Source organism: Xiphias gladius, chromosome 15, assembly GCF_016859285.1.
Source record: "Xiphias gladius isolate SHS-SW01 ecotype Sanya breed wild chromosome 15, ASM1685928v1, whole genome shotgun sequence".
Lineage (NCBI taxonomy): Eukaryota > Metazoa > Chordata > Actinopteri > Istiophoriformes > Xiphiidae > Xiphias > Xiphias gladius.
This window is the reverse complement of record NC_053414.1, coordinates 33,904,878-33,920,318: the sequence shown is the minus strand read 5'-3', so window position 1 is coordinate 33,920,318 and position 15,441 is coordinate 33,904,878. Positions and strand designations below refer to the sequence as shown.

The window sequence follows — 15,441 nt, the reverse complement described above, 5'->3', positions numbered from 1 at the left end:
AGGTTTACTATTACCAGTGGTCTATAAATAAATAAACTAAAAATATAGAGTTTTAACTAAATCTAAATCCTATAAAGAAATATTATTGAGGCAATAATTAATTATTATGTACCAAACAAATGGTGTAGTGGTTTGTGTTCATTAAAATCACTACAGGCTGCAACGGCCACTGGTTGTGGTGACTTCTGTATATATTGTGTCTAAACTATCACTTATTTTCTACAGTTGTCATTCTCATCGAAATCCCACCACTGACCTGCACCTGAGCTCTCCATCGATCTCAGTCCCAGTCCCAAGTATGCTAAAGGAGCTATATATATATACACACATGTATATGTATGTACATATACATACATACATACATACATACATACATATATACATACATGCATATACACATATACATATACACATATATACACATATACATATACACATATACATATACACATACATATACACATACACACATACACATATATATATACATATACACATACACATTTACACATATATATATACATATACACATACACATTTACACATATATATATACATATACACATACACATTTACACATATATATACATATACACATACACATATATATATACACATATATATACATATACACATACACATATACACGTATATATGCATATACATATATACACGCATACACATATATACACGCATACACATACACATACGTATACACATATATACATATACATATATATACATATAAATATATACATATACATATACATATATACATATACACATATACACATATACATATACACATATACATATACACATATACCTATACACATATACATATATACATGTACACATATAAATATATACATATACACATATACACATATACATGCATACATATATACATATACATATACACATATACATACAAACATATATATACACATACATACATACATACATACACATACATACATACATACATACATACATACATACACATACATACATACACATATACACATACATACATATACATATACCCACATATATATACATATATATGAAAATAAACACACACATACACTCTGGCTGAGCTCGAGAGATCCTGTGTTGAGATGGGAGAAACTTCCAGAAGGACAATCATGTAATTTCTGGTTTACTCTAGGCATGTTACTTAGAATTGAAACCAAACTGTTCCATCTTGGTTTCATCAGTCCAGAAAATCTTGTTTCTCACAGTCTGAGAATCGTTAAGTTAATTTTTTTGGTAAACTTTCGCTGTGGAGAGGCTTCTCCCTAGCCACTCTGCCCTAAAGCCCAGATTGGTGAATTGTTGCAGTGATGGTTGTCATTCCTGGAAAAAAAAATGTTATTTTAGCATAAGGCTGCAACATAAGCGAAATGTGAAAAAGTGAAGGGGTCTGCATAATCACATATGTATGTCTATATATACAAATATAGACATATATACAAATATAGACATATATATATATATACATATACATATATATATATATATATGTATATATATATATATATACAAATATATACATATATACAAATATATACATATATACAAATATATACATATATATATATATATATATATATATATATATATATATATATATATGTGTGTGGGTGTGTGTGTGTGTCTGTGTGTGTGTCACTGTCAATGACACAATTTTGATAATTTTTTCATGGTACATCACCCCAATGGATTGAACTGACGTCATCAAGATGTGATTGAAGCGCAGACTTTCAGCATTAATTCAAGGGGTTTTCAACAAATATATATATATACAAATAAATATATCCTTAACCATTTAGGAATCATAGCCATTTTTTTATACATAGTCCCTCATTTTCAGAGGCTCAAAAGTAATTGGACAAACCAACATAATTATAAGGATTAAATTTAATACTTGGATGAAAATCTTTTGCAGTCAATGACCATGTACAACACCACATGCTGAGTTTCCTCCCTTGAGATACTTTGCCGGGCCTTTCTGACAGCCGCCCTCAGTTGCTGCTTGTTTGTGGGTCTTTCTTCCCTCAGTTTTGTCTTCAGTAAGTGAGCATGCTCTATTAGGTTGAGGTCAGGTGACTGACTTGGCACATAAGGAATATTAATTTGCTTTGCCTTAAGAAGCTCTTGGGTTGCTTTCGAAGTATGTTTTAGGTTATTGTCCATCTGTACTGTGAAGCACCATCATATCAGTTTTGCAGCATTTGGCTGAATCTGAGCAGACAGCATAGCACTATACACTTCAGAATTCATCCTGCTACTCCTATCAGCAGTCACATCATCAATAAACACCAGTGACCTAGTTTCACTGGCAGCCATACATGTCTATGTGAAAAACACTGCCTCCACCATGTTTGACAGATGATGTTGTATTCTTTGGATCATGAGCCGTCTTCCCATCATTCTGGTACAAGTTCATCTTGGTTTCATCTGTCCAAAGAATCTTGTTCCAGAGCTGGGCAGGCTTTTTTAGAGGTTTTCTGGCAAAGCAATCTGGCCTTTCTGTTCTTGAGTGTTACCAGTGGGTTGCACCTTGTGGTAAACCCTCTGTATTTACATTCATGAGGGCGTCTCCTGATTGTAGACTTTGTCATTGATACACCCTCCTACTCGAGAGTGTTCTTGACCTGGATGGATGTTGTGAAGGGTTTTTCCTTCACCAAGGAAGGAAATCTGTGATCATACACCTTAGTTTTCTTCCGTGGTCTTCCAGGCCTTTTGGTACAGCTGAGCTTGCCAGTGCATTCCTTCTTTTTAAGAATGTACCCAATTGTCGATTTGGTCACTCCTACAGTTTCTGCTATCTGTTTGATAGGTTTGTACTGTTTTCTAAGAAGAATGATTGCCTCTTTAAAAAAAACACAAACATACACACGCAAACACACCCTTTATATATTTAAATACATAAACTGTATATATGGTAAACTGATGAATGGACTACACTTCTATAGTGCTTTTCTAGTTTTATCGACCCCTCAAAGGGCTTTACACTACATGCCACATTCACACACACATTCATACAACGCTTTTCTATACATACTGCGCTTTCCATACATACACACATACTCACACAATGATGATACATCGAGGGCAATTTGAGGTTCAGTAGCTTGCCCAAAGACACTTCGATATGTGGACTGGAGGAGCCAGGGATTTAACCACCTACCTACCCGTTAGTGGCCGACCTCCTCTACCTCCTGAGCCACAACCGCCCATATATGTATATATAAACATTAAACACCAGTTCAAATGTGATTTTTGAATATGGCTGCCATATTGTGATATATGTACAGTGGCATACTAAATTTTCGGGAACCCTTGGTCAAAATTTCTGTTACTGTGAATAGTTAAGTGAGTAGAAGATGAACTGATCTCCGAAAGGCCAAAAGTTAAAGATGAGACATTCTTTTCAACATCTTAAACAATATTAGTGTATTATTTCTGTTTTGTAAATGTTTAGAGTGAAAAAAGATAGGAGCATCATATAAAGGTTTGGGCACCCAAAGAGATATGAGCTCTCAGATATCTTTTAACAAATTCTTAGACCTTAATTAGCTTGATAGGGTTATGGCTTTTTCACAGTCAGCATTAGGAAAGCCCAGGTGATGCAAAATTACAAAGTTTTATAAATACTCTAACTTCTCAACCCTTGTCCTAACAATCAGCAGCCATGGGCTCCTCTAAACAGCTGCCAAGCACTGTGAAAATTAAAATAATTGATGCCCACAAAGCAGGAGAAGGCTATAAGAAGATAGCAAAGTGTTTTCAGGTGGGCGTCTCCTCAGTTCATAATGTAATTAAGAAATAGCAGTTAACCATAACAATGCAGGTCAAGTTGAGGTCTGGAAGACCAAGAAAACTTTCAGAGAGATCTGCTCGTAGGATTGGTAGAATGGCAAATCAAAACCCCCATTTGATTGCAAAAGACCTTCAGGAAGATTTAGCAGACTTCCTGTGTCCTCACCACAAAATAACAAAGGAACATCTAAAAAAAAATCTAATGCATTTTGGAGACAAGTCCTGTGGAGTGATGATGTTAAAATAGCACTTTTTGATGAGCAAAGGTATGTTTGCAGAAAAAATGGTGCAGAATTTCATGAAAAGTTGGACAGGAAATAAAAAAGTATTGGGTGATTTTAATACTCATGTGGACGTTGATAATGATAGCCACTGCATTTATCTGTTTTAACCACTACCTCGACCTTGCTCTGACGTATGGCATCAAAATCGAACATTTAATAGTCTTTCCACAGAATCCTCCTTTATCAGACCATTATTTGGTAACTTTTGAAATCTTAATATTGGACTACACACTATTAGGCAAAAATATCTTAACTAGATCTCTATCTGATAGTGCTGTAGCTAAATTTATGGAAGAGATTCCATCAGCACTTAATTCACTGCCATGTTACAATATAACAGAGGACTCCTAATTGATCATCTTGTTGATAGTGCTGCAAGCTCAATGAGAATAACACTCAACTCTATTGCCAGTCTAAGATAATAAAACAAAACAGGTTAACTCCATGGTTTAACTCCCAAACATGCATTATAAAGCAAACAACGTGAAAACGTGAAAGGACATTGCGTTCTACTAAATTGGAAGAATCACGCTTAACTTGGCATGATAGTCTTAAAACTTACATGAAGGCCCTCTATAATGCAAGTGCAGCAACTACTCATCTTTAATAAAGGAAAATAAAAACAACCCTAGGTTTCTTTTCAGCAATATAGCCAGGCTGACAAAGAGTCATAGCTCTATGGATAGCTCTCATTCCTATTGCTCTCAATAGTGATGACTTAATGAGCTTCTTTAATGATAAAATTCTAACTATTAGAGACAAAATTCATCACCTCCTGCCCTCAACCGGCACCGATTTATCTTCAAAGACAGGGACCTTTGAAACAGCTGGAAAACCTTATATATCTTTAGACAGTTTTTTTTTCCATTGAGCTTCACCAGCTATCTTCAATGATTTCTTCATCTAAACCATCAACCTGTCTCTTGTACCCCATCCCAACTAGGCTGCTTAAGGACGTTTTACCTTTAGTTAGCACTTCTTTATTAGATATTATCAATCTGTCTGTATTAACTGACTACTGTTTGTACCACAGTCCTGTAAAGTACCTGTAATTAAACCTCTTCTACGCCTACGCTTGATCCAGGTGTTTCAGCCAACTATAGACCTATATCTAACCTTCCCTTTCTCTCTAAGATCCTTGAGAAAGCAGTTGGCAACCATTTATGTGACTTTTTACATAATAATAGTTTATTTGAGGATTTTCAGTTAGGATTTAGAGTGCATCATAGCACAGAGACAGTACTGGTGAAGGTTATAAATGATCTTCTAATTGCATCAGACAAGGGACTTGTCTCTGTACTTGTCTTGTTAGATCTTAGTGCTACATTTGACACTATTGACCATCACATCCTATTACAGAGACTGGAACATTTAACTGGCATTAAAAGGAACTGCTCTAAGCTGGTTTAAGTCGTATTTTGTTTGTGCATGTTAACAATAAATCCTCCATATACTCAAAAGTTAGTCATGGAGTTCCACAAGGTTCTGTGTTTGGACCAGTTCTATTCACCTTATATATGCTTCCTTTAGGCAATATCATTAGGAAACACTCTATAAACTTCCATTGTTATGCAGATACTACCCAATATTACTTGTCAATGAAGCCTTATGAAACCAATCAGTTAGCTAAACTTCAAGCTTGCCTTAAGGACATAAAGTCCTGAATGACCTGCAACTTTCTGCTTTTAAACTCAGACAGAACTGAAGTTATTGTACTTGGCCCTCAACACCTCAGAAACACATTATCTAATGATAAAGTTACTCTAGGTGGCATTGCCCTGGCCTCCAGTATCACTGTAAGGAATCTCGAAGTTATCCTTGATCAGGATATGTCCTTTAACTCCCACATAAAGCAAAGTTCAAGGACTGCCTTTTTTCAACTACATAACATTGCAAAAAATCAGGCACATCCTCTCTCAAAAAGATGGAGAAAAACTAGTCCATGCTTTTTTTTACATCTAGGTTGGATTACTGTAATTTCTTATTATTACGCTGTCCCAGCAAATCTCTAAATACTCTCCAGCTGATCCAGAATCCTGCAGCACAAGTACTGACAGGAACTAGGAAAAGAGATCCAATTTCTCTTGCATTATCTTCTCTGCATTGGTCACCTAGGAAGCCCTTAATGGTCAGGCACCATCATATCTGAAAGAGCTCATAGTACCCTTATTACCCTACTAAAACACTGCGTTCCCAGAGTGCAAGATTACTTCTGGTTCCCAGAATCTCCAAAAGTAGAATGAGAGGCAGAGCCTTCAGTTATCAGGATCCTCTACTGTGGAACCATCTTCCAGTTTGGGTCAGGGAGGCAGACATCCTCTCCACGTTCAAGAGTAGGCTTAAAACCTTCCTTTTTGATAAAGCTTATAGTTAGGGCTGGCTAAGGCTTGTCTTGAACCGTCCCATAGTTGTGCTGCTATAGGGCCAGACTGCTGGGGGACTTCCCATGATGCACTTAGCTCCTCACTCCTTCTCTTCCTCGCCATCCATACGTATTCATATCCCATTAATACTTGTTACTAACTTGACTTCTTCTCTCTCCCGTAGTTTTATGCTTTCTCATTTCTCTTCTCTCTCCTCCTGTTGCTTTCTGCAGGTATTTCTGCATCTGGAGCTGCAGAGTCTGGATCCGTATCTGCAAACCACCTACTGCTCCCACGATCCTGCTCAACATGCAGTGCTTTAATTATTAATATTATCATTATTATAAAATTTAGTCTGATTCTTATTATTAGTCTCATTATTATCCTTATCTTTATAATTATTAGTTTGATTATTATTATTATTAATCAGCTTCTATGTTCTCTTTCCTCCCTCTTAAAAGTCAGTAAGTGCTAATACTGAGTTTTTTTGCAGGTTCAATTAAGTCATAATAATTTACAGCACTGGATTGTATGATATATAATGTATGTACTTTATGTTGTTCATTAAAACTCTGTGGGATCTGTTGACAACATTAGCATAGCAGCCTAATGTTTTACGTCAGCTGTTATTAATGTTTTCTTTTGATTTCTTTTGACTTAATTGCTAAGTCTGGAAACACCATGCTTGTTTTCACAGGGCTAGGTCATGGGTGTGACCAGATGGATCACTGACTGCACCTGCAAAGTTCTGCCAGTGTCTAGACCTGCAAGTGCATGCATTTGTGTCTTTGTGTTTGTGTGCGTGTGTACGTGTGTGTATTAATAGCGTAGCACTAATAGGCTTTCTGGATTTCTCATCACTTGTTCTGATCTGCACAAATCCACTGGGCCATTACTGAGGCCACGCCCCACAGCTGACAGGCGGCATGCACACACACAATAACACAATGCAGACTGAACAGGAAAAGAGTGAGCTGAGAGTTTAACATTTTTAATAAACCTAACTGTGCATTTTAAACTGAATTCTGATCCATTATCATTGATTAGTTCTCATTCAATCAGTAGTAGTTCCGTACAGTGGCCCCTAAGGACAAAGCTAGTACAAGAGAGAAAGCAAAAACATTAAGGGAAACGTGCTCCAGATACAGAAAAAGCAACAAATACCAAACACACACGAGTGAAAGCACAAGCATTAAGGGAAGCATGTTCCAGATACAAAAACGGTACAAATACACAAACACATACAAATAGTGAAAACACATGCAACGAGAATTATATTAAATTATATAAAAAGAATACAGAAAAATTTAATATACTGCACTGCCTCTGTTCATTTTCCGTTATACAAATGTATTTCTGGTGAAATGCGTGGATATATCTGTACATATTAGAACCCCAAAATCCACAGAGGCAGTGCTGCTGTTAAACTGTCCAATAAAACATATTTATCATATATTCAGTTTCACCTTTGGACAAAGTGTTGGCAACAAATATATTTAAACTCCGAGGGTAAATTTCACCTTCCCAAAGGAACTGTTAATTAAAACAGCAAGCAGTAAACTACCAAAGGGCCTGCTGAGATAAGACTGTTCTCCTCGGTACAACAGTGCACACTGACCGGCTGGTTATGTCGGGAGCTGGACTGCAAGTTGCTGTCGTCGTGGGGATGGGTCCACAGCAGCAAGTGAGTGTTAGTAGTACGACAGAATGATCTTCCTCTCTCTTTTGTTTTGTCCTACACACAGACTCAGAACCACTGACAGAGCCTACTGGGACTTGGAATTTCTCTAATTTGACATTTATTAGTAGCCTAAAATAGTTTAATCTTTGTGATTATCTCAAGCCTGTGCAAACAATCTGGCAATGGCTTCTGAAAAAAATCTCATCCTTGAAAAACCCTTGTACAATAAATAATTTTCTTTATTAAAAAACTACACAAGGAATACTGTGGGCCAAGTATACTGTATCTATCAGATAAATGCATTGGTAATTAAAAATTTTAATTTGTAAGTGAATGAATGCTGTATGGTTAGTTATATTACACTACTGTATTTGTCTTTGTATCTGAGTAGTTATTATGCCTTGCAATACTGTATATTTTTGTTTGTTACAAATCCCAGTTTGTCTCAACATTCAAACACAAACACTGGTTATACTGCAACCAAGTCTACAATACAGGACTATACAGTAGCTTCGGAGAGTGTTCAGACCTCTCCATGTTTTGCACACTTTATTGTGTTGTTATTTTATTTCAATTGGATAAAATTGCCAATTGCCCATCAATTTACACTCAATAACCCATAATCACAAAGTGAAAACATTTTTTTAGGAATTTTTGCATAGTTTTTGCATAGTTTAGAAAGGCACACACCTGTTCATATAAGGTACCAAAATTCACACCACATGTCAGGACAAAAACCAAGCCACGAAGTCCAAAGGACTGAGACCTGAGACTGAGGCAACAGCACAATGACCCAAACTATACATCCAAGACAACACTTCATACTCCTGAAGTCTCTGACTGTCCTTAAGTGGCCCAGCCAAAGCCCAGACATAAACCCCATTGAACATCGGTGGAGAGACCAGGAGATGGCAGTTCACAGGCGCTTCCCATCTAATCTGACAGAGGTTGAGAGGATCTGCCAGGAAGAAAGGGATAAAGTTCCCAAATCCAGGTTTGTAAAGCTTGTGGAGACTTGCCCATGAAGACTTAAAGCTGTCAAATGGGCTTCTAAAAAGTACTGATTTTAAGGGACGTAATACTTTTGTAAATGAGAGATTTCTGTTTTTGATTTTTAATAAATTTGCAAAAATTTCTAAAATAGTTTTCACTTTGTCATCATGGGTTACTGAGTAGGCCAAAAACTGATAGGCAAAAATGCCAAGGGATGTTATCTATTTAAACAAAAAACTGCAAACACTAAAAGTGTGAAAAAAGTGAAAGAGTCTGAATACCTTCTAAAGCCACTGTAAGAATGGCTTCTCCTTTAATTGGTAATTGGTACAGGCCTACTATCACCTGACCTGTTATGAGATAGTTAGTGTACTTCCAAATTTTGACATAATTCAACTGCTGAATTTTAAATAGACTAAGGGCTTTTAATTTTGTAATTTTTTTTATTTTATCAATAGTTGTCCAGTTTCACTGCATCAAATAAGGTGATTGGATTAAATTAAGTAACAATGGCTACGACAAAATTAGCCACTAGGTGTAGTGTATTGTTGTGGCAGAAGGAAAAATCAGAAGGTCAGGCTGTTTTTTCCGACAAACTTCACTTCTATAAACCACTGCTAAGTTTCCAGGCTTTAATTTTTTTGTTTCGATTTTAATTATATTTTTGCCGCCACAGAGCATTCTGCCCGATGATGATGAAATAAGGGGGGAAAGCAGAGAGACAGATAAAAATATTTGTCAGGTTTCTGATGGTGTAACTTATGAGTCTGTGTTTGATTTCAAGTATTTTTTGTTGAATTTGCATTGGGTGTAATTTTTTTTTTTCTTTTTGGTATTTTAAAATTAGGGATTTTATTTTCCCCTCATTCATTTTTTTTTTGATAATGCAACTCTGCATTATCAATTCCTGGTTGAAAATTAAAGTCACTTACACCCTTCCCACAACTGAATATTAAATGTTTGTTGTATTCCATCACTACGCAACACTACTTCAAATCTGAATATGGGTAACTTTTCCCACGCTATGCCTTATTTGCCAGTTGGCTTGATCCAAGTTTACCTTAATCCTGGGTTGATTTAACTGGCCATTTAATAAGAACACCTGGCCCCCATAGTTGACATGGTTAAACAGAACACCACTTCAGTCAGTCCCACCACTGCAATAGTGATAAAGCACAACACAGAATATTAGCAGAGTTGGCTAAAAAAAAAAAAATCATACTGCAGGAGGAGGGCCATTCAGGTGACCGTAAAATTTCTGTATTTCCCCTGCATACTTGACTGGATTATGCAGGGTTCAACATAAGCAATGCCCCTATGACCCAGGGCCAGTACAGTGTTGGTCAAGTTGTTTGGCCAGTTACTGGCCCGTTTGGGCCACTTACAGTGTTTCCGCCAATCACAGTTACAAGTCAGTTCACCTGTGATGCTAAAGCTAACCCTCAATTCCCTGATAAATTTTTTTCTTGAAGTCAACTAGTAAAAGTTTCACCCAGCCAATATGTCAAAGGAAGCGTACAGTTAGGTGCATAATTATTGTAATTTTGTCTCTGTACACCACCACAATGGAATGAATCCATCAAGATGTGATTGACGTGAAGACTTTCTGCTTTAATTCAAGGGTTTTACCAAAAATATTGCATTGATCGTTTAGGAATAACAGCCATTTTTATACATAGTCCCTCATTTCCAGAGGCTCAAAAGTAAATTGGACAAACCAACATAATTATAAATATAGGATTATTTTTAATACTTGGATGAAAATCCTTTGCAGTCAATGACTGCCTGAAGTCTGGAACCCATGGACATCAACAAATGCTGAGTTTCCTCCCATTCCTCCAGTTTTGTCTTCAGTGAGTGAAATGCATGCTCAATTGGGTTGAGGTCAGGTGACTGACTTGGCCATTGAAGAATATTCCATTTGTTTTCCTTCAAAACCTCCTGGGTTGCTTTTGCAGTATGTTTTAGATCATTATCCATCTGTACTGTGAAGCACCGTCATATCATTTTTCCAACATTTGGCTGAATCTGAGCAGATAGTATAACCCTATACACTTCAGCATTGATCCTGCTACTTCTATCAACAGTCATATCATCAATAAACACCAGTGATCAAGTCGCATTGGCAGGGATACATGCCCATGCCATAACACTGCCTTCACCATGTTTAACAGATGATGTGGTACGCTTTGGATCATGAATCATTCCTTTCCTTCCCCATACTCTTCTCTTCCCATCATTTAAGTACAAGCTCATCTTGGTTTCATCTGTCCAAAGAATCTTTTTCTAGAGCTGGGCAAACATTTCTGAGGTTTTCTGGCAAATTCTAATCTGGCCTTTCTGTTCTTGGGTGTTACCAGTGGTTTGCACCTTGTGGTAAACCCTCTGTATTTACATTCATGAAGGTGGCTCTTGATTGTAGACTGTCATTGATACGCCCACCTCCTTGAGAGTGTTCTTGACCTGGATGGATGTTGTGAAGGGTTTTTCCTTCCCCAAAGAAAGAAATCTGTGATCATACACCTTAGTTTTCTTCCGTGGTCTTCCAGGCCTTTTGGTGTTGTTGAACTTACCAGTGCATTCCTTCTTTTCAAGAACGTACCAAATTGTTGATCTGGCCACTCCTAAAGTTTCTGCCATCTTTCTGACAGTTTGGTATTGGTTTTTTCAGCCTAATGATGGCCTCCTTAATTTGCATCAACACCTCTTTGGAACGTATATTGAGAGTTCCCATGAACAGCAAGTTAAACACTTGGAATCAACTGCAGACCTTTTATCTGCTTAATTTTTCATTAAATAACGAGGGAACAGGCCACATCTGGCCACGAAACTGACTGTCAGTCAACTGTCCGATTACTTTTGAGCCTCTGGAAAAAAGGGACTTTTTATAAAAATGGCTGTAATTCATAAACAGTTGATGTGATATTTTTGTTAAACCCCTTGAATTAAAGCTGAAAGTCTACACGTCAATCACATCTTGATGGCTTTGCTTCAGATCCATTGTGGTGGTGCAAAATTACAAAAATTGCAGTTGCTTTTCAATTACTTATGCACGTAACTATAAGAGGCTACTAAAAGAAAGAGGGAGTTCCTAGTATCGTGGAAAACACAGAACACCTTGGTGGAGGAAGGTGAAAGTGGTATGTAGTACTCAGTTTGCCGCCAATTCCCTGCCAACGCCAACCAAGGGGGTTTGTTTTTCAAGGGGACCAATAACTACAGAAAACAGACTTTAGACACACACAACAAGAGTCGCAAACATTTTGAATGAGTGCTGGTAAAGTGGGTGGTGGACAGCCCACCAGCTGGGTCACTTCATGTGTGGACACAACGGGCAAACAAAACACAATCCAGTGGGTGGAGAAGTTAATCACCACCATCTACCACATCGTAAAGAGTGAGCTCCCCTTCACCTCTTATGAGAGAACTTTTTCCCTTCTCAAGAAGAACGGAGAAGATGTTGGCTTTAAGTATATCACTGATGTAGCATGTCAAAGGTAAATTACTCAGCTAGCTACTATGTGTTACTGTAACTTTGCATATAAATGACAGTAGCTGCTGCCCTAACCCGAGTCTCGTTATCTCATTTTAAGGAGGCCCAGCAACGGCTCCGCACACACCTCACAGCTGGAGCGTTTGAGACTTCAGGACAAAAGTGATGTCTTATTAATACAGTTTTAGCCATCATTGTTTCTCTATGAATGCAGTCCAAGATGTTTATGGGAAGATAAGCAAAAGCAAAATAGGACCTCTTACCTCCCCTATCATTCTTGACACAGTTCATCAAATAGTTGTTGCCTGCTACCAGTTATCAACTATCTGAAGACATCTAAACACAGTTTTCCACTCTGCCTCTCCAAATATAACAAGGTTTGCCATCGTGGCACAGTGGGAATAAAAATTATTTCGTTTATTTAACTACATTTCCTTCTGGCTTCAATTTTTTTTGTCACATCAGACAACCTCTGACTCTAAAAATAAGGTGGAAGCTGCTCTTGGTCTTAAAATCAACTGGACCTGAATTTTTTGTCGAGGATGAAGCAGTGCTGTTTGACACTTTTTAGCAAATGGAGGAAACAAAAATAGCCTGGACTGAACTGTACTCTGCCTTAGACAGACATGTCTTCCCTAACCCTAACCCTAACATTTTTTATCCACTCGGATGATGTTTCCACCAGCAGTGAAGATATTTTCTACAGCTGATGATTACATATGCGTGACATGAAGAGGTTTCTGCCCCAAACAGCAAATGTTTGTAAATGCAATCATGTTTCTACCTGCAGTAGTCACACTCTAAACACAAAAAAAATGTCTTTATATAGTGTCTCTACCGGTATTGTTCAGTTTCTAATGATATATTGCCCAACAGCAAATTTCTTACATGAGAGCCCCAAAATAGTTATTATGCCATGGCTCAGGAAAACTGTAATGGGCATTTTTCACCAAAAAAATATTATGAATCAATTGATTGATGATCGGTAGCACCCGAGATAATATCTGTCACAAACAGGTAGATGAACAAACTAAAGAATGAAAAATTATGGCTTAAGACTGCGAATAATGGTTTCTTTTATTATCAGGTTTCAACAAAATTTATGGGATTGATACCTCTCCTTCTGCCTTAGATGAAGAGGAATGCTGCGCTTCTTATCAAAAGTAAACTTACCATATATTCTAACAACTGAACTATAAGAAAAACTGCACCATAATTCAAGGATCATATATTTCAAACTGCCTGACTGCTGACATTTTGAGTAGTAATGATAAACCCAAAGAGGTTTATATCAACCATTGAAAATTTACAGTTTGATCAATGGATTAGGTCACATACCTTGAAGACCTCAGAGAAGAAGCCTGAACCAATCTTCTCACAAAAGAAGTCGTCGATGCGGGCCAGGCTGGACACAGCACTCCTCAGGGCTCGGTACGAGGATGGGCGGATCCGATTTGGCGCGTGGATACTGTGGAGTGACAGCTCATCTGGGCCACCATGACCGTCCTCAGGATCGCAGAAGCAGCACTCAGCGTGGTAGTCCATGGTGTTTACAGACCACTGCACTCCAGTTGCTCCGTTCTTTCCCACAGGGGAACCAAAATGTCTGCTAAACTTCAAGAGTCCAGAGGCATGAGATAATGCTGACTCCCACCATCATAATGTCACAATGATCAAGACGGCTTCTGTGGGCTGTATGGCTGACCCAATGAACTGATAATATATCTGTTTTACACAATACTGCAACTCTGATTGCATCTGCTTTTCAGGTTCCACACTGGTGAAAGCTGCAGCAGAGGTTACTACTCAAATATTAAAGAAAAATATTATTTATATTTCTACTCCAGCGAGACACATTATCTCATTTGTTCAGCATCCTCTAATTCATCTCATTTGAGGTGAGGTTGAAAGACAGGGTCAACCATGGCTCCCAGGTTCATTCATCCAAGCTGTTGAAGTGCCCCTGAGCAACAATCAAAGTCCCCACCAGCTCCTGATATGCTTATCTGGGGCTACCCCTGTCCTCTTGCCTCAGGAAAGATGGAAAAGCCTCACTAATGAAAAGTTAAGTCACTCCAAATATCCATGCCACGATCGGCGGTTTTAAGAATTCCTGAAAGAGCGTGAACGTCACATCACCCTGTTGGTACGTGAGGAGGCTCGATTCTCTCCGTCATCCCGTCAATTTGGAGGCTGTGACGATGGATGCTGCAGCTGCACGGTACCGGGAGAGGGTAGGAGGGCCGAGCAACCAGCTGCCATATAAAGGTCCCTGTGCAAGTACGTAAGAATATTATAGAGATATTATAGGAAACAATATACCACAGCACTACCGACATGTTTACAGCAGCCATAGGTGCTATAACGGATTGACGTCATCAGTGAAATATCACCACTATGTAAAGACAGGACACATATGCGCTGATCTTGTCGCATTTGTCGATTGAGAGCATCATCTGAATTCAGCCCCGGGCCATCTACTGTGTGTATACGGTAGCCATGAGGCTAGCAGCCACAGTAAATCACCGGTCATGGGGTGATAAGCCATAACCTACATTGGATAACATCGACCTGCACAGATCAACCGGACTGTCAGGCTAAGAAATAATTATAGGCCTCATTCAACTATGTTTTCCTTTTTTTTTTTAATATAACTGCGTATGGTTAATGATGCTAAATAAGCCGGAGAATGTGGCGCTTCGATATCCCATATTTCTCCTGGAAAATAGGCTAAAAAAAAAAAACCCTAGCTGCTGTAAATTACGGGAGCTGTCAATGACAAGCTGGGTGGAAAGA

The 15,441-nt window shown here is 38.0% G+C and overlaps 1 protein-coding gene across 1 annotated transcript in view; it reads right to left on the bottom strand.

Moving 5' to 3' along the window:
- The window catches only part of LOC120799674 (dual specificity testis-specific protein kinase 2-like), a 32,415-nt gene that overhangs the window by 16,812 nt on the left and 162 nt on the right, over window positions 1-15,441 (bottom strand). Inside the window, exon 2 of the mRNA XM_040144938.1 lies at window positions 13,984-14,917. Within this exon, the coding sequence (XP_040000872.1) occupies window positions 13,984-14,190 (207 nt within the window). The 5' untranslated portion in view covers window positions 14,191-14,917. The remainder of the gene's footprint in view (window positions 1-13,983; window positions 14,918-15,441) is intronic.